This window comes from Erythrolamprus reginae, chromosome 11, assembly GCF_031021105.1.
Source record: "Erythrolamprus reginae isolate rEryReg1 chromosome 11, rEryReg1.hap1, whole genome shotgun sequence".
Classification (NCBI taxonomy): Eukaryota; Metazoa; Chordata; class Lepidosauria; order Squamata; family Dipsadidae; genus Erythrolamprus; species Erythrolamprus reginae.
Window position 1 is genome coordinate 5375386 of NC_091960.1, and position 23269 is coordinate 5398654.

Here is a 23269-nt window from a genome sequence, read left to right on the forward strand (position 1 = left end):
CTTTGTTGTCAGGCATGGGGGAATTGAAACATTTCCCCCGGGCCTATATAATTTATGTATGGTATGTTTGTAGGTATGTCTGCTTAAAAATGGGTTTTTTTAACTATTTTAAATTTTAAATTGTATATTATTAGATTTGTTATTAATTGTTTTATTGTGTTGTGAGCCACCCCGAATCCACAGAAAGGGGCGGCATATAAATCTAATAAATAAATAAATATATGTTTATCCCAGGTGTGTTTAAATTCAGTTACTGTGGATTTATCAACCACGTCTGCTGAAAGTTTGTTCCAAGCACCTACTACTCTTTCAGTCAAATAATATTTTCTCAGGTTGCTTCTGATCTTTTTCTTTGGAGAGGGGCGGCATACAAATCTAATAAATAATAATAATAATAATAATAATAATAATAATAATAATAATAATAATAGTAACAACAACAACAACTAACCTCAAATTGTGCCCGCTTGTTCTTGGGTTCACTTTCCTATTAAAAACACTTCCCTCCTGGACCTTATTTAACCCTTTAACATATTTAAATGTTTCGATCCTGTCCCCTCTTTCCCTTCGGTTCTCCAGACTATACAGATGGAGTTCATTAAGTCTTTCCTGGTAAGTTTTATGCTTAAGACCTTCCACCATTTTTGTAGCCCGTCTTTGGATCGGTTCAATTTTATCCATATCTTTTTGTAGGTGAGGTCTCCAGAACTGAACACAGTATTCCAAATGTGGTCTCACCAGCTTTGCAGAATTAAAACCAAGGCCTCAGGGTTCCTTCTAATCTGCATCCAGCTGTCCTAGATCAGGTTAATGATACCAGGCAGAACAACAGATTACCAGGGAGGGGAGGGGTTAGGGTTGGGGAAGAGAACCCATCCTAGAACCGATGACCTCGATTCTAGGAATAGAGATTTTTTTGCCATGAAAAGGAATATATAAAAAAAGATGAATGCAACAGCTGTGAATTTTAAAGACCAGATGTAGCCTCCATAATTGAGTATACAAGAGCAGGGATTCAGATGGGGGAGGGGGGAGGATTTCAGGTCAGTTCTTTTTAAATGCTGAACTAGCCATTCTGCCTCTTAACCTGTGCAGATAGTTCCCAAATGGCTAGCAGTTCATTTAGTGACCGTTGCAAGTTACCACCACCCTGAAAAATGTGACTTGTGACCATTTTTCACAGCGATGTCCTTGGCAGCATTCCCCGTGGTCCCAAATTCGCATGCTTTGGCCACAGAGTCAGATTTAAAACGGTGGTGGTTTTCAAAGCTAACGTGATAAATTTGAGCTCAATTGTGGTCGTAAGTTGCAGATCGCCTATAATGATCTCACAGAGCTGAGAATTTTCCCGGGGAAGAAAACGATCGATGCCTTTTTATTTCCAACCCGTCCGTCCCCTTGAGATATTCCGAAAGAGCCAGCCAAGTCCTTAAACGTTCTTGAGCTAAGCCCAGGGCTTCTCACTTACACTGCTCAAAAAGAAGAAAGGGAACACTCAAAGAACACATCCTAGATCTGAATGAATGAAATATTCTCATTGAATACTTTGTTCTGTACAAAGTTGAATGTGCTGACAGCCTGTGAAATTGATTGTGAGTCAGTGTTGCTCCCTGGTTTGGTGCTGCAACCCAACAGGACCGACACAGACTTCAGAGGACAATCAGAACTGCAGAAAAAAAATGGCTGCCAACCTGCCTTCCATTGAGGACCTGTAGACTGCACAAGTCCAAAAGAGGGCGGGGAAAATATTGACTGACCCCTCACATCCTGGACATAAACTGTTTCAACTCCCACCCTCAAAACGTTGCTACAGAGCACTGCACAACAAAACAACGAGACACAAGAACAGTTTTTTCCCGAACGCCATCACTCTACTAAACAAATAATTCCCTCAACACTGTCAGATTTTTTACTAAATCTGCACTTCTATTTCTACTAGTTTTTCTCATCATTCCTATCATCCTTTTCCTCCCACTTAGGATTGTATGACTAACTTGTTGCTTGTATCCTAAGATTTGTATTAATATTGATTGTTTCTTCATTGCTTATTTGACCCCTATGACAATCATTGTGTTGTACCACATGATTCTTGACAAATGTATATTTTTCTTTTATGTATGCTGAGAGCATCTGCACCAAGACAAATTCCTTGTGTGTCCAATCACACTTGACCAATATGGCTACCATGGCTACCATAGCCACCGAGAAAAACAAGAACCCACGCAGCTGCCCTGCCGCGCCTGGCCACCTTCTCTTCCGGGCCACACTTATTTTGTGGGTGTGGCTTGATGGTCATGTGACCAGGTGGGAGTGGCTTGGTGGTCATGTGACCAGGTGGGAGTGGCTTGATGGTCATGGGGCCGGCTTAAAGGTCATGTGACTGGCTTAAAGGTGGCCAACCTGATGTCACTCACATCAAGGGTTAGGGTGTCTGGCCTCTCCTCGCCTCAAAGAGATGGAATTTCTCTATCTGTTTACTATTAATGAACATCCACAATATACTGTTTAATTCTATGTATATATGCCATATGTGTACAGACATATTACACACAGGTACCCAAAAATATACATAATTTACTATATAAATTGTATGTGTATGTACACACACACACGCACAGATAGACAGAGGATAGAGATAGATAGATAGATAGATAGATAGATAGATAGATAGATAGATAGATAGATGATAAATAGATAGAGAGATAGATGGATGGATGGATGGATGGATGGATGGAGGGAAGGAGGGATAGATAGATGATAAAGGATAGATAGATAGATAGATGGATGGATGGATGGATGGATGGATGGATGGATGGATGGATGAAGGATAGATAGATAAATAGATAGATGGATGGATGGATGGATGGATGGATAAGATATAGATGATAGATAGATAGACAGATAGACAGATAGACAGACAGACAGACATGGCGGTGAGGGTGGCGGGGGAGAAAATCAACGGAAAGGAGAGAAAGGAAACCTGCGGACAGGAGAGAGTAAGCTAGAGAGACTTGGGCATATGCCAAATTCTTGGCTGAGAAAAAGGAACATAGGATGGCCAAATGACCAGACAATTACAGCTGAAGCAGATACCAAAGGATGTTTCTTCTCCGCAGTGAAGGAAATGCCTTTGCTCACCCTCAAAAGAGAGAGAGAGAAAGACAAAATCTCCTTGGATTTCACCCTTATAATTTCCTCGGCAGCAACCTGAAAGTGACGTCATTGCTTTCTCTCCCAATGAAAGGCCTCCTCGTCAACCTTTTGACGTTTCCATCTCTCCCCCTCCTCTCCCCTCCCCCCATCTTGGGGGATCCCTGGTGCTCTCCCACCCGCCCATCGAGATCCTGAGTCAGATCAGCTTTGCTCTGAGCCCAGTCAAGGTCAGCTCCTTTGACATTCGCGCCAGTGTGAAAAGCAAAGCTGCCACAGATGGTTGGCACACCAGCTATTCGCTTCCTTGCCAGGAATGGTGGCAAGGGGAATAACCCCACCAGCTGCCCAGGGTGTTTGCAACAGTAATGGGCTGCTGACCCCATTGGGGGAGACACTGGGGTAGTAGGTGTATGCACTATTTATGGAATATTTAATATCTTTTTTTTCAATTGTCCTTCCTTCTCTAGTACCTTAGTGTGTGATCCTTAATTAGTTTTAAAATAGAACATAATTAAATAGTATGTTTTTACCCATAAACGCTTTAATCATTTTAATCATGATCTAGAGTTGAACTTTTACAGCAATAATAGAAAATTGAGCTACTTGCCTAATCTGTTATCATGCTGAACCTTATGGGTTCAGTACAAAAACCTTAAAATGTTTATTTACTTGTTTGTTTGTTTGTTTTGTCAAGTAGGTATTGATGGTATACAAAGATATAATATTTATATATTTATATAAACAATACTAGTAAAAGAAAAACATTGTGTTGTGAGCCGCTCCGAGTCTCCGGAGAGGGGCGGCATACAAATCTAATAAATAATAATAAAATAATAATAATTAGGACAGAGGATGGAAGGCACTTTGGTACACTTATGCACGCCCCTTACTGACCTCTTAGGAATTGGGAGAGGTCAACAGTGGAGAGTCTAAGGGTAAGGTTTTGGGGGCTAGGTGATGATACTACAGTTTGGTAGTGAGTTTCATGCATCAACTACTCAGTTACTAAACTCCTATTTCCTGCAGTCGAGTTTAGAGTGGTTTACTTTAGGTTTATATCTATTGTGTGCTCGTGTGTTGTTGTGGTTGAAGCTGAAGTAGTCGTTGACAGGAAGGACGTTGTAGCAGATGATTTTATGGGCTAAGCAATCTTTATTCCCTCGCTGTCTAGTTGTATATTTGTTTTTAATTCTCCTCTTTCGTCTAATAAATCATAATATGTAATTAACTTTTTGTTATCGATTGTATTAGGATGCATCATAGACTGAAAGAGTAGTAGATGCTTGGAACAAACTTTCAGCAGACGCGGTTGGTAAATCCACAGGAATTGAATTTAAACATGCCTGGGATAAACATAGATCCATCCTAAGATAAAATAGAGGAAATACTATAAGGGCAGACTAGATGGACCAGGAGGTCTTTTTCTGCCGTCAATCTTCTATGTTTCTATGTTTCTAGGGCGGGGGTGGGGGAGGGAAATGGGTGCAGAAATGCAGGCAGGCAGCTGACCTCCAGAGGGAGAAGGTGACTTTCACCCCCCTCCCCCACCCCGGCTCCTTTTGCAGCTGCGTCTCTCTGCACTGGCATATATGCCCTGTTTCCAACTGTCAGTCATGCATCAAAAGTGGCGAAGGAGCCAGAGATTCCACAGGGATGGAGGAAGGCACTCATAGTGGTTTTGTCCACCACCTCCATCCCCATAAGGTAAAAATAACGCTCTTTCCATCCTTGCTTAGACTCTCCGTCTCTTTTCTTTTCAGCTCTGCCGTGAAAAACATCCTATGATCTGGCTGACCCAAATGGTTATGTGTGCCACTTAACAGGAGGGGAGAAAGGGAGAGACAGAGAGGGTGAGGGGGATAGAGGGATAGAAGGAAGGAAGGAAGGAGGGATGGAAGGAAGGAGAAACAGGGAAAGAAAGAGAGGAAGAGAGAGGAAGAAAAGGAAAAAAGAAGAAAAAGAGGAAAAAGAAAGAGAGGAAAGGAAGGAAGGAAGGAAGGAAAGAAGGAAGGAAGGAAGGAAAGAAGGAAGGAAGGAAGGAAGGAAGGAAGGAAAGAGAAACGGGGAAAGGAAAGAGAAGAGAGAGGAAGAAGAAAAAAAGAGAGAAAGAGGGAGAGGGGGAGAAAGGGAGGAGAAACAGGGAAAGAAAGCGAGAGGAAGATAAAAGAGAGGAAGAAAAGGAAAAGGAAGAACAAAAAAGAGGAAAGAGAGAGAAAGAAGGAGGGAGGAGAATCAAGGAAAGAAAGAGATAAGAAAAAGAGGAAGAAAAGGAAAAGGAAAAAAGAGGAAAGAGAAAGAGAAAAAGAGAGAGAGCGAGAGAGAAAGAAAGAAAAAAAGAAAAGAAGGAAAGAAAGAAATAGGAGGAAAAGAAGAGAAAGAGAAAAGAAAGAAAAGAGAGAAGAGTAGAGAAAAAGAAAGGAAGAAGAGAGAAGGAGAGAAGAAGAGACAAAAATAGGCAAGGCCTCCCCTCTCCATCTGCCTGTGCCCGCACCCCACCCCAAATATTCCCAATGGACCCTGACCACTTTCTTCCATCTCCTACTCTTAGGATGCAAACCCACACGTACACACTCGGTTCCCATAAAAACCTTCCAGGAGACAGAACTTCCAAGAAAACATCTAATGTGGGCTCTACATGTCCACACCAACTTGACGGGCGTTACCATCTCTCTCTCCCATCTATGTTCTGCCTTCTTCGGTCGATGGCCCATTTCCCAAAACACGCCAAGGCAACGGATGGGATCCCATGACACGCTAAAGCCCAAGCTCCCCGTTGTAATCTAATCAAGCGCCTTCTAAGCAATTGCCCGGGGGAGCAGAAACCCTTCCTATCCCGCTCTCATTAAATATAGCAACAGAGGACAAAGCTCTTGAGGAGTTTTTTACCTGCATTTTCGGCTAGATTCGGCACCGCGACCTTCAGAGATAACTTAAGCTGACCAGAACAGTTTGAAAGAGAGAGAGGGATTGCATTTTATGTGAACTGGGACGCTCTACCACCTTAAGCGACAGTATGATTTATTGGTTCAGACATGGCATGTTCTGTAAGCATAACCGTTAACCCAGATTTAGGATGCTGGACCTCGCTGTTTATTGCAGGAAGCTTGCAAAAAATTTTTTTTAAAAAAACTCTCATTTGGGTCTTCATATCCCCTTGAAGGCCGCCCTGAGTCCTAAGAGACTGGACAGCATAGAAGCCCAAATAAATAGAAACATAGAAATATAGATGGCAGAAAAAGTCCTCATGGTCCATCTAGTCTGCCCTTATATTATTTCCTGTATTTTATCTAAGGGTGGATATATACTGCTAAAAAAAAAAAAAAAGGGAACCCTCAAATAACACATCCTAGATCTGAATGAATGAAATATTCTCATTGAATATTTCATTTGCACAACTATTCCATTTGCACAACAGCACGTGAAATTGACTGTCAATCAGTGTTGCTTCCTAAGTGGACAGTTTGATTTCACAGAAGTTTGATTTACTTGAAGTTATATTCTGTTTTTTAAGTGTTCCCTTTATTTTTTTGAGCAGTATGTTTATCCCAGGCATGCTTAAATTCAGTTACTGTGGATTTACCAATCACATCAGACTCAAACTCAACCCGGGTAAGACGGAGTGGCTGTGGGTTCTGCCTCCCAAGGACAATCCCATCTGTCCGTCCATCACCCTAGGGGGGGAATTATTGACCCCCTCAGAGAGGGTCCGCAACTTGGGCGTCCTCCTTGATCCACAGCTCACATTAGAAAACCATCTCTCAGCTGTGGCGAGGGGGGCGTTTGCCCAGGTTCGCCTGGTGCACCAGTTGCGGCCCTATCTGGACCGGGACTCATTGCTCACAGTCACTCATGCCCTCATCACCTCGAGGTTCGACTACTGTAATGCTCTCTACATGGGGCTACCTTCGAAAAGTGTTTGGAAACTTCAGATCGTGCAGAATGTAGCTGCGAGAGCAGTCATGGGCTTACCCAGGTATGCCCATGTTTCACCATCACTCCGCAGTCTGCATTGGCTGCCGATCAATTTCCGGTCACAATTCAAAGTGTTGGTTATGACCTTTAAAGCCCTTCATGGCACTGGACCAGAATATCTCCGAGACCGCCTACTGCCGCACGAATCCCAGCGACCAATTAGGTCCCACAGAGTGGGCCTTCTCCGGGTCCCGTCAACTAAACAATGTCGGTTGGCGGGCCCCAGGGGAAGAGCCTTCTCTGTGGCGGCACCGACTCTCTGGAACCAACTCCCCCCAGAGATTAGAACTGCCCCTACTCTCCCTGCCTTCCGTAAACTCCTTAAAACCCACCTCTGCCGTCAGGCATGGGGGAACTGAAACACCTCCCCCGGGCATGTTTAATTTATGCATGGTATGTTTGTGTGTGCGTCTGTTAGTTTATGGGGTTCTTTTAAAGCTTGTATAAATTTTAAAGTTTTCTGATTATTTATGATTTGTTCTATTCTGTTGTGAGCCGCCCCGAGTCTTCGGAGAGGGGCGGCATACAAATCTAAATAATAAAATAAATAATAAATAAATCTGACAGAAATTTTTTCCAAGCAAACTTTTTACTTTTTCAGTAAAATAATATTTTCTCAGGTTGCTTCTTTCCCCCAACTCACCTCATATTGTGCCCCCTTGTTATTGTGTTCACTTTCCTATAAACAACAACAACAAAACAACAACAACAGTAATAATAACAGTAATAACAGTAATAATAACAGTAATAATAACAGTAATAATAATAATAATAATAATAATAATAATAATAATAATAATAATAATAATAAAATTTATTAGATTTGTATGCCACCTCTCCGAGGACTCGGGGCAGCTCACAACACTTCCCTCCTAAAAACACTTTCCTCCTGAACCTCATTTAACCCTTTAACATATTTAAATTTTAAATAAAGTAAAATAAATATAAATATATATTTTTATGATGTTGAGAAATGGCTCAGGGCACAGAAAGGAGACAAGGGGTGTAGCAATCTAAGAAACAAGCAAATATGGAATTTAAATATAGCAAATAAAACACATTCTACTTACTTGTATCAACTGAAGTTGTTTTGGCTCTTTTGTTGTTAAAAGGCATGGAACCATGTTGATTCTTTACAAGCATTGAATAGGTCCACGTTTTATCAACACCAAACAAAACACTTGAAAGGGATCACTTTTTTCCCCTCAGGGGAGTAAACAAGACCGCCATTTTGTTTTCCCAGAATCCATTTCAGGCAATGTGGCTCAGAGATATTATGGGAAATTAAAGCAGCAGCATTTGCTGTAAGGGAGGTTAGGAATAATCATTGTGCTTTTTTTGTTTCCAAATAGCCTGGAGCCTTTAAAAAATAGCTGGTGGGGAATAGGTGAAAAGCTTTTGAATTTAGAAGGATCTGTAAAACCTTGAACTGACCCTAATATTGGGTCCCCACCCCCTCCAGATTGGATCAATTTATTCTGAGGAAATCAAACGTTGCTTTAGCTTTCTTTTTCAAGCCATCTCTGCCCTCTTTGGATCTATGGCCTACTACTACATAACCTTTTTTTTTTTTTTAGATAGACCCTGGCCTAGCAAAAGACCAAGGTTTCATTCCTATGATGCTGGGTGGTGTTTTTTTTTTTTTTTTTTGCACAAATTAAATAACTATTTTAGGACCAAGGTTTCATTCTAACCGTATTTTAGGAGGAGTAAATGGTACCGTGGTTCATGCACTTTCCAATCCCCTATTAGCCCGATCTACTGTGTCCTCTGAACCTGAGATTAGTATAATTTGATTTGCAAAGGGCTGCTGGTACAGTGGATAATCTTGTCCTCAGACTATCGAGGCTTCTGTGAGGCAAATTGGGGCCAAGCTCTTGCCAAATGAGGTCAGGGTTTGCTTTTTTAAAAAAAGATAAAATGTATATTTAAAAAAAGGATACACTGGAACCAGAAAGATGAGATATTCTGTATTGAAACCTGAGAAAACCTAAATTAAGGCACAGTTGAACTAAATACAGTACGTAGATGTGTTTCACGGGGGGTTTTTTTGGAGAGGGGAGGGGAAAAAATGCTGTTTTCAACTTTAGGTGGATCCATTTCCATTTGATGAAGAATACCGCCATCTGGTGTTCGGACGTTAGTATTGCAAGGAGGCTTTGGAAATCAAGGCTTGTTATTTCACACATTACTGTGTATTTGGATCAGAATAGAGCTGGGAGGCACCTTAGAGGTCTTCTAAGTCCAGCCCCCTACTCAACCAGGAGATGCCATTTCAGACATGTGACTGTCCTTCCTCTTCTTAAAATCCTCCAGTAATGAAGCACCCACAATGTCTGAAGGCATTAAACTAACTTGAGTACAGTGGTACCTCTACTTAGGAACTTAATTCGTTCCGTGACCCGGTTCTTAAGTAGAAAAGTTTGTAAGAGGAAGCAAATTTTCCCATAGGAATCAATGTAAAAGCAAATAATGTGTGCGATTGGGGAAACCACTGGGAGAGTGGAGGCCCTGTTTCCTCCCAGGAGATTCCTAAAGAGGCCCTATGGAGGCTTCTCCCTGCCTTTTCCAGCCCTATTTCCTCCCAGGAGATTCCTAGAGAGGCCCCACAGAGGCTTCTCCCTGCCTTTCCGGCCCTGTTTCCTCTTAGGAGATTCCTAGAGAGGTCCCACGGAGGCTTCTCCCTTCCTTTTCCCATTACAGTTTCAGAGGCTTGGGTCTGCAAGAGGAAAATGGTTCTTGAAAAGAGGCAAAAAAAAATTAAACACCTGGTTCTTATGTAGAAAAGTTCGTAAGTAGAGGTGTTTGTAGGTAGAGGTACCACTGTAATTGTGGATGGATAGCCATAAACTGAGCATTACCACTATTCATTTAGGGATCGTATGATCAAAATTCAGATATTTGGAACTTACTCATATTTACGATGGTTGCAGTATTCCAGAGTCATGTGGTCCCTTTTTTGCGAATCTACTGACAAACAAACCCAGATTCCACTGAACAACCGTGGTATTAACTGAACAGCTGCAGTGATTCGCTTAACAACTGTGGCGAGAAAGGGAGCAAAAAAATCACGTAGGAATGTCTCACTTAGCAACAGAAATTTTGGGATCCTAAGCAGAGAACTTCTTGTCGATTCCAATAAATGAAGCTGAATTGAAGATTTGAACCAATGAACCTAAAATAGATGCAATACAGTGTATCCGCAAGGTTTTATTTGAAAATAATCATTTTGGAAAGTGGGGTGAAAGGTTACCTTTTGTCTACCAAAGAAAATGGAAAGGCAGGAAAAATAATGAAAAGGAAGCCATTAAAAAAAAAAACACCCTTATTTTTGTAATTCTAAAATGCCTTTTATTTTTCTCCGGTATTTTCTTTTCCTTCCCCCCCCCCCCTTTCTTTGAATGTGTTTATATCTGTTTATGAATTTAGTTTTTGTATTGTGCATTTAAAAATAAAATATATTTTAAAAACCCTACTGAATTCATTTCTTTACATGGGGCCCAATAATATATTTAGCTACAGCGTGCCTTCCAAAGATAGTGGAGATGGGGGGAAATGTACTCTTTTGCAGAAGTATTCTTCCTTAATTGCAAATAATAGCTGGGCCAATCAATAGTGTCAATCCATAAAAATGTCCCTGTTGGTAGTGAAGAACATAAATGAGACCAGCGACCTGACTAAAGTCAGTGGCTTAAATGAAGGTTTTTCTCTTGATGACAATCATAGAAACATAGAAACATAGAAGACTGACAGCAGAAAAAGACCTCATGGTCCATCTAGTCTGCCCTTATACTATTCCCTGTATTTTATCTTACAATGGATATATGTTTATCCCAGGCATGTTTAAATTCAGTTCCTGTGGATTTACCAACCACGTCTGCTGGAAGTTTGTTCCAAGGATCTACTACACTTTCAGTAAAATAATATTTTCTCATGTTGCCTTTGATCATTCCCCCAACTAACTTCAGATTGTGTCCCCTTGTTCTTGTGTTCACTTTCCTATTAAAAACACTTCCCTCCAGAACCTTATTTAACCCTGAAAACAGCCATTTCGCCCCTCATAATCCTAATTTTGGGCAACCTACTAGGACTGTTACAGCAATGTTTCTCAACCCTAGCAATCCGAAGACGTGTGGACTTCAATTCCCAGAATGCATGGCTGGCTGGGGAATTCTGGGAATTGAAGTCCACACCACTTCACATTCTCAAGATTGAGAAACGTTTTGTTCAGGATTGCAGAAACCAACTGCGAATCGGATCGGCAGTGATGATGTTACCTAGTTTGGTAATGAAATGTCTGAAAGAACACCCCTTAGCTTTAGGGAGAACCAAGGACCCCACAGTTTAATCCTGAGCTACAAATAATGTATTTTGTGCTCTTTACTAAAACCTCTACAACAGTGTTTCCCAACCTTGGTAACTTGAAGATATCTGGACTTCAACTCCCAGAATTCCCCAGCCAGCATTCACTGGCTAGGGAATTCTGGGAGTTGAAGTCCAAATATCTTCAAGTTGCCAAGGTTGGGAAACACTGCCTACAAAAACCACTGTTGTCGCTCAAATACTCACCCACACCTGCAGGTTGTAAACACGCAGTAGATTAACCTAATTTGAGCATCTGCTGCTTTTTATTACCTTGAGGTAATCTGCTGCCTGAGGAGACTTCCTTACTCTGTCTGCCCAAAGGCGGAAAAAAACTAGGCCTCAAATGTAATTACGTTCCTATATTAATGTACATCCATTTCTTTTTCTTTTAATTATTGTTCCTTCTACCCTGAGGAATCAAAGCCAGAAGGAAAGTATCATTTCAATTTATGGGATTCAGATTTTTCAGTAAAAGCACAATATTTGTTTCCCTCATGAGGAAAGAACATGTATTTTTGAACAGAGTAATAGAATTGGAAGGGACCTCGACATTTCAGACAAATGGTTGCCCAAACTCTTCTTAAAATCCTCCAGTGCTGGAGCATTCACAACTTCTGGTGGCAAGTCGTTCCACTGGTTAATTGTCCTTAACTCTCGGAAAATTTCCCCTCAGTTCCAAGTTGCTTCTCTCCTTGATCAGTTTCCATCTGTTGCTTCTCGTCCTTCCTTTCATGTGCTTTCATGGGCTTCTTTGTGGTAGCCCCTTATATGGGATATTTGAGACAACGTCCCAATGGTTTAAGAGAGGGGTAGGCAAAATTGGCTCTTCTATGATTTATGGACTTCAACTCCCAGAATTCCTGAGCCAATCATGCTAGCTCAGGAATTCTGGGAGTTGAAGTCCACCTGTCATAGGAGAACCAACTTTGCCAACCCCTGGTTTAGGACATAAAAAGGTCCTGACACATTGGAACACTTTTTAAAAAATAGACCCATCCACCCCCATAAAACTTTCTCAAATTTTGTTGACTCTTTCCACCCTTCTTTTCAAGAATTCCTGTATACTTGGTAAAAAAAATATTAAAAAGACAATTATGCATTGATCACTCGCTTGCTCCTGTGTGTATGTGTGTGTGTGTGTACACACTTTTGACTGCAACACAAGCATAGAGATCTGTTACAAACAGCATTTTAAAAAAAACACCTCTTCTCCCATCACTCACTTAAAAGAACCAAGTATTTTCACATTTATTTTGTCTTTTGGGGTTGTCACTAAACTCTCCAGATTTTTTTGTTTGTTTGTTTTCCTTTTTTTTTTGTTTTGGCTTCTATAGAAATTTATCCCAAAAGGAAAAAAAAAAAGGAAACAAAAATAAAAAAAAGACAGACAAGATATTGTGAGGATGCAGCTCCACAAACCCACTTATCTTCCCCTTTTGGGGGGTTGTTAATTCCCCCCCTTCCAAAGTTGGCTTGTGGGTCACCTTTTCTTCCAACTGCTCCTTCAAGTTCTTGGTTCTGGGATCTCCATGTGGGACCCACTCCGTTCCCCAACTTCTCCAAAGACCATTTGAGTGGATGCTGAGTTTAACCTTAGTAGCCGATGCTTATTTTGTCCGCACAAACCCCCCAAACCGTACCCTTCTCGGCTGAGCTTGGGAGTGACTCGGGGCTACCTGTGCTTTCTGGTGGGGTGGGTGGGTGGGACATTTCAGGAGTGGGAACCCTAACTCCCCCTCTCCCCCTCCCCGCCACCACAGAGCTGGAGGGTCAAACCCCACACGCCAGAGGTCCAGAAAACATGGAGGATGAGCTAGAGGGGAAAACTCTTCTTGAAAAGTAGATAGGTTTCGGGGTCTCTTCTCCCTGCAACACAATTTTGCCCTTTGCTTGTTGTGGCCCAGATAGGTACCATGGAACCCCCTACCCAAGGGTGAAATTTTTTGGGTGGGGGGGCGGAGAGTGAAGAATGGACCAGGCATGAATACCTCATTCTCGTAGAAGGTGACGCAAAAAAAGGGGGAAATCTCCCCTCTATTTTGAAACGGGTAGGTGGGTTTCTTTCTCCGGGCCACATGGAAGGAGAGCTGAAAACTTCCACAGCCCCCCAAGGGTGAGGGTCCCTGTGGGGGGACTGGGTGGGTCCCCCCAGTTTTGGGTCCCTCGTTCCGGGCATACGCATAGCGTACATCTCTTTAACTTGGATGCACCTCCGCCGGGCGAGCGAAGGCAAGGTCAACAAGGAGGGGGCCCCCAAAAGCAAGGGCAGGCAGCGGTCACTCCTGCTCGTTGAGTTCGCGGGGGGCTCCCCTCCGCGGAGTGCCTTCTTCGGGCGGCGGGGGCCCCCGGGCTGGTGGGGGCGCTCCCCGAAGAGTCTGGATGCGCCGGCACTCGTGGCAAATGCGGACGTGGGTGCAAGGCCTGGGGGTGTCTTCCAGCAGGCGCTGAGGGCCCGGTTCCGTCACTAAAGTCCCCGAATAGAGTTTGCCGTTGCTGAGGCGCATCTCCCGGACGGATCGCAGCGAAAGGCCCCCCCGGATGGGGTAGTGACGCCGACGCCGTCGGGAGCGAGTCGGCTTGCGGCAGGAAACGGCGTGACGGAGTTCCCTCAGCATCTCTTGACAAACCGAGATCTGCAGGGGGTTGAAACATAGAAGATTGTCGGCAGGAAAACACCTCATGGTTCATCCAGCCTGCCCTTAAACCATTTCCTGTATGTTATCTTAGGATGGATAGATGTCAGTGGTGGCGAACCTTTTTTCCCTTGGGTGCCAAAAAAGTGGGCGTGCGGGCTATCGCGCATGTATGAGTGCCCACACCCATAATTCAATGCCTTGAGAGGGCAAAAAGAGGGCAAAAACAGCTTTATGACCTATAAAGCCCTACATGGCATCGGACCAGAATACCTTCAGGACCGCCTTCTGCCGCACAAATCCCAGCGGCCGATTAGGTCCCACAGAGTTGGCCTTCTCCGGGTTCCGTCGACAAAACAATGTCGTCTGGCGGGACCCAGGGGAAGAGCCTTCTCTGTGGCGGCCCCGACCCTCTGGAATCAACTCCCCCCCAGAGATTAGGACTGCCCCCACCCTCCTTGCCTTTCGTAAACTCCTGAAAACCCACCTATGTCGCCAGGCATGGGGAAATTGATATGCCCCTCGGCTGTTCCGCTTTATATTTGATTTGTTTGGATTGCGTGATTGTTTCTTAATAAGGGTTTTAAATATTGTTTTTAAAATTGGATTTGTATATTGTATTGTTTGTTGTGAGCCACTCCGAGTCCTCGGAGAGGGGCGGCATACAAATCTAATATATGATTATGATTATGATTATGATTATGATTTAAATTTGTATGCCGCCCCTCTCGGTAGACTCGGCCTTCTCTCGTAGATTATTATTATTATTATTATTATTATTATTATTATTATTATTATTATTATTCCCCCAGCCCCTGGAGGCCCTCTGGAGGCCAGAAACGGCCTGTTTCCCAACTTCTGGTGGGCCCAGTAGGCTCATGTTTTGTCCTCCCCAGGCTCCAAAGGCTTCCCTGGAGCCGGGGGAAAGGTAGAAACGCCCTTCCCCATCCCCACGGAGGCTCTCTGGAAGCCAAAAACACCCTCCCCAAACCCTTGTATGAGCCAAAAATCAGCTGACCAGCACACACATGCATGTTGGAGCTGAGCTAGGGCAACGGTTTGCGTGCCAGCAGATATGGCTCCGTGTGGCACCTGTGGCACCCATGCCCTACGTTCACCATCACAGACCTACAAGGTCCCTTCTAACTCTTAATCTTCACTCACCTCTTCATGCTCCGCTGAGCGCCGTGTGGCCCACACAAATTCCATGACCGCCACAAAGACGGCAATGATGAGCCCACAGATCAGCACCACAAATATTCCTCCAATGTTCTCCATACCCAACCCTGGAATAAAGAAAGACGTGTGAGTGATAAAAGTTGTCAGGCCAGGATAAGAGTCTGTTAGGACTTTGTCCATAACTGTTGGGTTGGCAATAAATTGGCTGCAGGTGTTGCAGACTGCCACAAGAGGGAGCCAGAGTTTATAGCTTATTTCTATGAGTCACCCTCTTTGTTTCTCTGGCTACTCAGTGCTAGGTTTGCTCTGCATTTTCTCTGCTATCTCTCTGTATTGTAGTTATGTATTATAGCTAAAATGTGTTTAGGCGGGATATCTTCGTTTGCTGATTGCAACAAAGACAACTGGTAAGAAAGACTATTACTTGGTAATATTTGGATTGTTATTCTGACTTATGTGTATGACTTTAGACTGAATATCCGAACATGTTATTTCTCAAAGTGAACTTTAATTCAAGTTAGTACGAGGTCGCCCAGAAAGTAATGCACCACATTTTTTTCTTCAACAATCATTCATTGAACACAATGAAACTTACACACAAGAAAGAATGAGGTTTCTTCTACACTCCCTATTTTTCCACATAATCTCCATCCCGTTTTATGATGACCTTCCTCCAGCGAGACACAAGGGCATGTATGCCCTGTCGGTACTACTCCTTGTTCTGGTCACGAAGCCATTTCTGCACTGTGTGAATCACCTCTAGTGGCCTCACCCTCTGTACCCAGCGACTAACCGTACTTCTGTCGACTGCAAATTCTCCATAAACTGTACACAAATGTTTGTGAATGTTCCCAACAGTTTCTTTCTCTGCAGTGAGAAATTCAATGACGACATGCGCCATTTGGAAACACTGCTGCAGCTACGCTATCTGTCTGAAGAAATGCAAAATTTACTCACGCACTCCTGACAATCCAAATAATGTATATCTAAAGTTTCGCATTCGTATCATTACTGTAGGCTGAGAAGAAAAATGTGATGCATTACTTTCTGGGCGACCCTGGTATATCTGTGTGTGTCTGAGTAGGGAGAGCAGGTGGTCCTCAACTTACAACCGTTTGTTTAGTGCGCGTACAAAGTTGCAATGAGTTCCAGTTGACATCTGGGATTGCAAGCAAACCCTCCCATGACAGTCCTCGTATACAACAGTTCCTTTAGTGACTACACAAAATTACAACAGCACTGGGGGAAAAAACCCCCTGAATTACGACCGTTTTTCATACTTACGACCATTGCCGCATCCTCATGGTCACATGATCAAAATTCAGGTACTTGGCAACTGGATCCTATTTATGACGGTCGCGGAGTTTTGAGATCACGTGATCCACTTTTGCGTCTTAATTCGTCTTCTGACGAGCGAATTAACTTAACCGCCACGTTACCAATTTAACAAACGCAATGATTCACTTAACAACCGTGGCAAAAAAAGTCGTAAAATGGGACAGACTCATTTAACGAATGTTAAATGTTTTCTACTAGTTAACCTCTGACCTTTGGCCCGATGATCTTCCTCTTTGGGGCATTTGCTTCCTTCCCACCATTTGCGTTTCAGGATTTCCAATCGGTTGTTTTCCTGGAGCTGCAGGATGGCCAGGGTGATTTCATCCCGGAACGGAGAACCTGTTGCGGGAGGATAAGGAGGCCGACCACGAGACACCCGTCAGCTGCCTTCTATCATCTCCACCTCCTCCTCTTCTCCTTCTTGTCCTCCTCCTTTCTCTCTTTCTCCTCTTCCTCGTCCCTCTTACTCCTCCTCCACTTCCCTCTCTTCCTCCTCTTTTGATCTCCTCCTCTTCTCTCTCTTCCTCTTCTTCCCTCTTCCTCCTCCTCCTTTTCCCTCTCTTCCTCTTCTTCCCTCTTCCTCCTTCTCCCCTGGCTCTTCTTCCTTCTCCTCTTCCTCCTCCTCTTCCCTCTCTTCCTACTCTTTTGCCTCCTCCTTGATCTCTTCTCTCTCTCTTTCTCTTTCTCCTCCTCCTCTTCCCTCTTTCAAATCCTCCTTGATCTCCTCCTCTTTCTTTTCTTCCCTCTCTTCCTCTTTCTCCTCTTCCTCTCCCCTCTTTCTCCTCCTTCTCTTCCTTCTTTCTCCTCCTCCTTTTCTGTCTCCTCCTCCACTTCCTCCTCCTCTTCCCTCTTCCTCCTTCTCCCCTGACTCCTCTTCCTCCTCCTCTTCCCTCTCTTACTTCTCCTCCTCCTCCTCCTCCACTTCCCTCTCTTCTTCCTATTTCTCCTTCTCCTTGATCTCTTCCTCTTCCCTCTTTTCCTCCCCCCTCCCTTTCTTCCTCTTCCTCTCCCCTCTTTCTCCTCTTCCTCCGTCTCCCCTTTCTCCTCCTTCTTTTCTTCTTCTTCCCTCTTCTCTTCCCCTTCCTCCTCTTCCCTCTCTTCCTCCTTCTCCCCTTCCTCTTCTTCCTCCTCCTCTTCCTCTCCCCTTTCTCCTCCTCTTCCCTTTCTTCTTCCTTCCCCCCTTCCTCTTCCTCCTCCTCCTCTTCCTCTCCCCTTCCTCCTCCTCTTCCCTCTCTTCTTCCTTCCCCCTTCCTCTTCTTCCTCCTCCTCTTCCTCTCCCCTTCCTCCTCCTCTTCCCTCTCTTCTTCCTTCCCCCTTCCTCTTCTTCCTCCTCCTCTTCCCTCTTTCTTCTCCTTCTTCTCTTTCTCGTACCTCTCCTCCTCCTCCTCCTCCTCCTCCCCCTTCCCCCTCTTCCTCCAAACCAAGCCAGTTACCGCTGCTCACCCAGGGGCATCCCGATGCCGTAGCCCTTGGTATCTAGTAGCCCCCCGATCTGGGTAAGGTTGCAGTTGAGTCTCCGGTGATATTCGTTCATCGTGCTTTCCAAAAGGAAGGCGTATTTCGAATTCAGCACCCGAGCGATTCCCTCCTCCGTGCTCTTTACGAAGACGCTCGGCTGCTTTGAATGCATGTAGTTCCACATGCGCTGGTAAGTTTGATAGCGAGAATTCTGATCGGGGAAAGAGAGGAACAAAATCTCAGGAGCTTTATTTATTTATTCGGTTTTTTAAATGCCGCCCTTCTCCTTAGACTCAGGGCAGCTTACAACATGTTAGCAATAGCCCTTGTTTTAAATAGAGCCAGCCTATTGCCCCCACAATCCGGGTCCTCATTTGACCCACCTCGGAAGGATGGAAGGATGGGACAACCTTGAGCCAGTGATGAGATTTGAATCGCTGACCTGCTAATCTAGCAGTCAGCTTTAGAGGCCTGCAGTACTGATGGACAGTGGGACAGATGGACCGTTTTCAGGTATGGTAGAGTAGAATGACTCCTGCCTTTATGGTTCATTTCACTCACTGCTCTCGCAAACTTTTTGCAAGGAATTTATAACAGAGACACATATTTCTTTTCCTGCCTCTCTAGATTGGGGGGCGGGGGGGGGGATTGGTCTCGTTTTGCTTCAGCTTATCATTAAAATCAGGAGTTCTTTTTGCAGAGTCAGATAAAGAAGGCAGCTTTTTAGAATCCTTTTTTTTAATTTAAAAAAAACCACCAAATTATACAAGCCAAGCATTTTAAACATGGCAAGGCTAAGCCAGTCTCCTTGTTTAAATAATGATGGCCTTATAGACTGCAACAATCGACGCTTTTGGGATCAGGATTTTTTTTTTTTTTTAAACCAATTTTCAGAGATCTGAGCAAAAGCAGGTGTAGGTTTTCCTTTCCTGTCATCAAGGCCTGCCACCTTGCCTCATGATTGATTCCCCTTTGTTAATGTCTCCTGGAGTAGAGAGGGCTGCTGTTACTATGGATACCGTTGCCAGAAGAAGGAAGGAAGGAAGGAAGGAAGAAAGAGAGCAAGGAAGGAGGTATGGATGGAAGGAAGGAAAGAGAGGAAGGAGGGAGGGAAGGAAGCAAAGAAAGAAGGAGAGGAAGGAGAGAGAGAGGGAAGGGAGGGAGGAAGGAAGAAAAGAAAGAAGGAGAGGAAGGAGAGAGAGAGGGAAGGGAGGAAGAATGGAAGGAAGAAAGAAAGAAAGAAAGAGAGCAAGGAAGGAGGTATGGACGGAAGGAAGGAAAGAGAGGAAGGAGGGAGGGAAAGAGAGAGGGAAGGGAGGGAGGAAGAAAAGAAAGAAGGGAGGAAGGAAGGAAGGAGGGAGGGAAGGAAGGATGGAATGAATGAATGAATGAAGAAAGAAAGAAAGCAAGGAAGGAGGTATGGACAGAAGGAAGAAAAGAGAGGAAGGGGGGAGGGAAAGAAGGAGAGGAAGGAGAGAGGGAGGGAGGGAAGGAAGGAGAGAAGGGAGGGAAGAGTGGGGTGGAAGGGGAGGGAAGTGAAGTGAAGTGAAGGGAAGGGAAGAGAAGAGAAGGGAAGAAGGAGAAGGAGAGGAGAGGACCGAAGGGAAGGGAAGGGAAGGGAAGGGAAGGGAAGAGAAGATAATTTTATTGGCCAAGTGTGACTGGACACACAAGGAATTTGTCTTTGGGGCAGAGGCTCTCACCTGGAAAAAGGTCATGGTGGAACCGGCATGGATGGTGCCGTATTCAATGTTGGTTTGGTCGGCCAAGTCGTCCGCCGATTCTATAGGCACCTCCATGCGCTGCACGGTGAGGAAGGCAGCAAGGTTGGCCGTGTAGGAGGAGATGATGATCAGCGTGAAGGCCCACCTTGATCACAACAGCAAAGAAGCCCAGTTCGATTTTGAGAGAGACAACGAGGGGAAAAAATCCCTGCTTTTCACCTCCAGCTTTTAATGAACAAACAAGTCTTGGCGAGACCAGCGGGCGAGTTCAATTATGGTCGTAACCCGAGGCCTATCTGTAACAGATCACTCAAAGTTGGACATCGCTGAAACTCATTGTTACAATTTAATTTAGTTTAATTTAATTCATTCGATGTATGATGGACTCAGGGCAATGTACAACAATAAAAAACAATACACAATAATTAAAACCCCCAAATTAAAAACATTCAACATCCATCAATCATTCATCACAGTGTGTTATCGCTCAACGGCCCCAGGCCTGGTGACAAAGTTATGTTTTTAAGGCCTTTCGGAAGGCCAGGAAGGTGGGGGTGGTGTGAATCTCCAGGGGGGGATTGGTTTCAGGGAGCCGGAGCCACCACAGAGAAGGCCCTCCCCTGCAGTCCCGCCAGCCGGCATCACTTCGCTGACGGGACCGAGAGGAGGCCGACTCTGTGGGATCTGATTGGTTGCTGAGAATTGTGAGGCAGAAGATGGTCCCCTAAATAATAACAAGTCAATACAGTGATCCCTCATTTTTTGCGGGTGATGCGTTCCAAGACCACCCATGAAAAATGAATTTCTGTGAAGTAGAGGAAAGATATTTTTTTAATGTATTTAACGAGTATTTGGACTTTTAAAACCCACCCTTTGCATTAAACAGTCATTCTATAATGTTTCTCAGGTGGAACTACATGTGATTTCCTACCAGTTTCTTTATTAGAGTACAGTAGTACTATAGAAGAATTTTATGGATTTTTAATGGATTTAAAATTTTCAATGGATTTAATGGAATTAAGCCCCCTTTGAAAACCCACGAAGTAGCGAATCCGCAAAAGATGAACCGCGAGGTAGCGAGGGATTACTGTAAACATTAACTGAAATACTACAGCCTAATTAACTTGAGGCATTTAAAATTTGGATCAGCTCAAAAGATGTTTTAGCGAATAGCATATTAATATAATATAAGGAAATCTGAGCAGCTATTTATTATCCAGATGTCAAAAGTAAAGGAGGTAGCATTGGACTTGTATACCATAACTTTTAAAATTGAATTATTGATGTATTTAAGCCATTTGATGTTGTTGGTACTTTACACTGTACTGTCATTGGTGAGAATTTTTTTAAAAAAATCAAAAATATTTTATAAAAACCCACGATGCACCGAGTCCGCGAAAGGTGAACTGCGAAGTGGCGAGGGAACACTGTACAGTGTTCCCTCGATTTTCGTGGGGGATGCGTTCCGAGGCCGCCCGCGAAAGTCGAATTTCCGCGAAGTAGAGATGCGGAAGTAAATACACTATTTTTGGCTATGAACAGTGTCACAAGCCTTCCCTTAACACTTTAAACCCCTAAATGACCATTTCCCATTCCCTTAGCAACCATTTAGATTATTACTCACCATGTTTATTTATTAAAGTTTATTTTAAAAAATATTTATTAAAGGCGGACTAAAGTTTGGCGATGACATATGACGTCATCGGGCCGGGAAAACTGTGGTATAGGGGGGAAAACCGCAAAGTATTTTTTAATTAATATTTTTGAAAAACCGTGGTATAGACGTTTCACGAAGTTCGAACCCGTGAAAATCGAGGGAGCACTGTACTCCAATATTCCTCCTTCGGAATCATCACATAAAAAGGGGAAAAAAATTATTGCCTATTGCATCAACATGCCAAAACCAATATGCCCTTAATGTACAATCCCACAGATGAAGTGTTGTTCTCACCAATTAAAAAATGCTCCCCACTGATTAATCAGCTAAAGTTTTAGTGCCAATTAAGCTCCCAATTAAGGATTGCAAATCTCATTAGTATTCCTTTAAATAACGTTGAAATCTGTAGGTGCTGGCACGATGCGTTTAAGAGGTGACTGTGTTCCAGAAACGATGGCGACAACAGCAACAGCAACTAGACATTAAATATTTCAAAGTAATTGGGAGGTAAGAACGATATTTGTGAGTGTTCCAAACCTGTTGCAAATTGACAGGCGGTCCCCAACTTACAACTATTTGTTTAGTGACCGTTCAAACTTACGACAACGCAGGAAAACATGACTTCAAGTTTTTCACACTTATGTCCGTGGTACTATTCCTCATGGCCACGGGCTCAAAATTCAATTTATTTATGATCTGGGTCCCTGGGTTACATGAGCCACCTTTGGAGAACTTCTGATAAGCAGCGTTCCTGGGATTAGGTGAATCCCTTTTTGGGACCTTCTGACCAGCTTGCATATTTCCAGCAGAATGTTAAAAATACTTGTTGGCATGGGTGTCAAGATAAAGGAGTGTTTGTCTGTCTGTCTGTCTGTCTGTCTGTCTGTCTGTCTGTCTGTCTGTCTGTCTGTCTGTCTGTCTGTCTATCTATCTATCTATCTATCTATCTATCTATCTATTAGATTTTATGCATATGCTTTGGGAATGCCCAGTAGTGCAGAACTTTTGGAACACAAAGTGCAAGAGGATATTAATAGGATGTTAAATATATGATGGATAATTATAAAGCAAATGGCAGTTATAGTTAAAAGCAATGTGATGGGAGAATTTAGAGAAATAAAACCAGATGGTGATCGTTCAAGCCACTCCCACCTGATCACATGGCCGGCAAGTCACTCCTACCCAGTCACATGACAATCAAGCCACCCCCACAAAATAAGCCACACCCACAGTATGGCAGTAAAAATTTGGGCTGCCCGTTACTGACCAAGCACTTACTTACCAGACGCCGCTGACACAACGGGTAGAAAGAGCTCGGGGCATAATTTCCGATCCCTGTTGCATGAAGCCCCCGACTGGGAACCAGAGGCTGTTTCCCAGCGTGTACTGGTTTTCCAGGATGTTATGACGTTCCCGGAGACAAGGATGAGGGTTGTACCATTCGTAAGGGCTCAGCCTGCAGACGGAATAAACATTTCAGGCTTCTTTCCTTTTATTTATTTATTACAATTTGTAGGCTGTCTCCCCTCTCCCTCTGCAATGCGATTCTTCTAACTTGAAAAACTCTACAGACTTTCAGATGTCCAATTTGGGATGGACACCCTTTGGATGGTGTGTGTTGTGAACGGTCCACATCTGGTTCAGCTGGTCATGGATTTCAAGGACCAGGAGATGGCATTGCAGGCTGGTATTCTTGCCATCTGAGTCCAAGAGTGAGAGTGAAGGGGAGTTAGAGATTGAGGAATCACTAGAGTCTGTATGGTATTGAGTGAGTAGAGGAGAATGGGGAC

The 23269-nt window shown here is 43.7% G+C and overlaps 2 protein-coding genes across 4 annotated transcripts in view; both read right to left on the reverse strand.

Annotated features, from left to right (window-relative positions):
- Positions 1 to 8305, reverse strand: part of ATP1A3 (ATPase Na+/K+ transporting subunit alpha 3) — a 64803-nt gene extending 56498 nt beyond the window's left edge. Inside the window, exon 1 of the mRNA XM_070764308.1 lies at positions 8196 to 8305. Coding sequence (XP_070620409.1) covers positions 8196 to 8249 — 54 coding nt within the window. The 5' untranslated portion in view covers positions 8250 to 8305. The remainder of the gene's footprint in view (positions 1 to 8195) is intronic.
- Positions 8306 to 12713: 4408 nt separating this feature from the next.
- Positions 12714 to 23269, reverse strand: part of GRIK5 (glutamate ionotropic receptor kainate type subunit 5) — a 107292-nt gene continuing 96736 nt past the window's right edge. For all 3 annotated transcript variants that reach the window (XM_070764058.1, XM_070764060.1, XM_070764059.1), the window contains 6 exons: positions 22762 to 22935; positions 19802 to 19967; positions 18084 to 18309; positions 16851 to 16979; positions 15288 to 15409; positions 12714 to 14123 (listed from right to left, as the gene is read on the reverse strand). In XM_070764058.1, coding sequence (XP_070620159.1) covers positions 13767 to 14123; positions 15288 to 15409; positions 16851 to 16979; positions 18084 to 18309; positions 19802 to 19967; positions 22762 to 22935 — 1174 coding nt within the window. In that variant the 3' untranslated portion in view covers positions 12714 to 13766. The remainder of the gene's footprint in view (positions 14124 to 15287; positions 15410 to 16850; positions 16980 to 18083; positions 18310 to 19801; positions 19968 to 22761; positions 22936 to 23269) is intronic.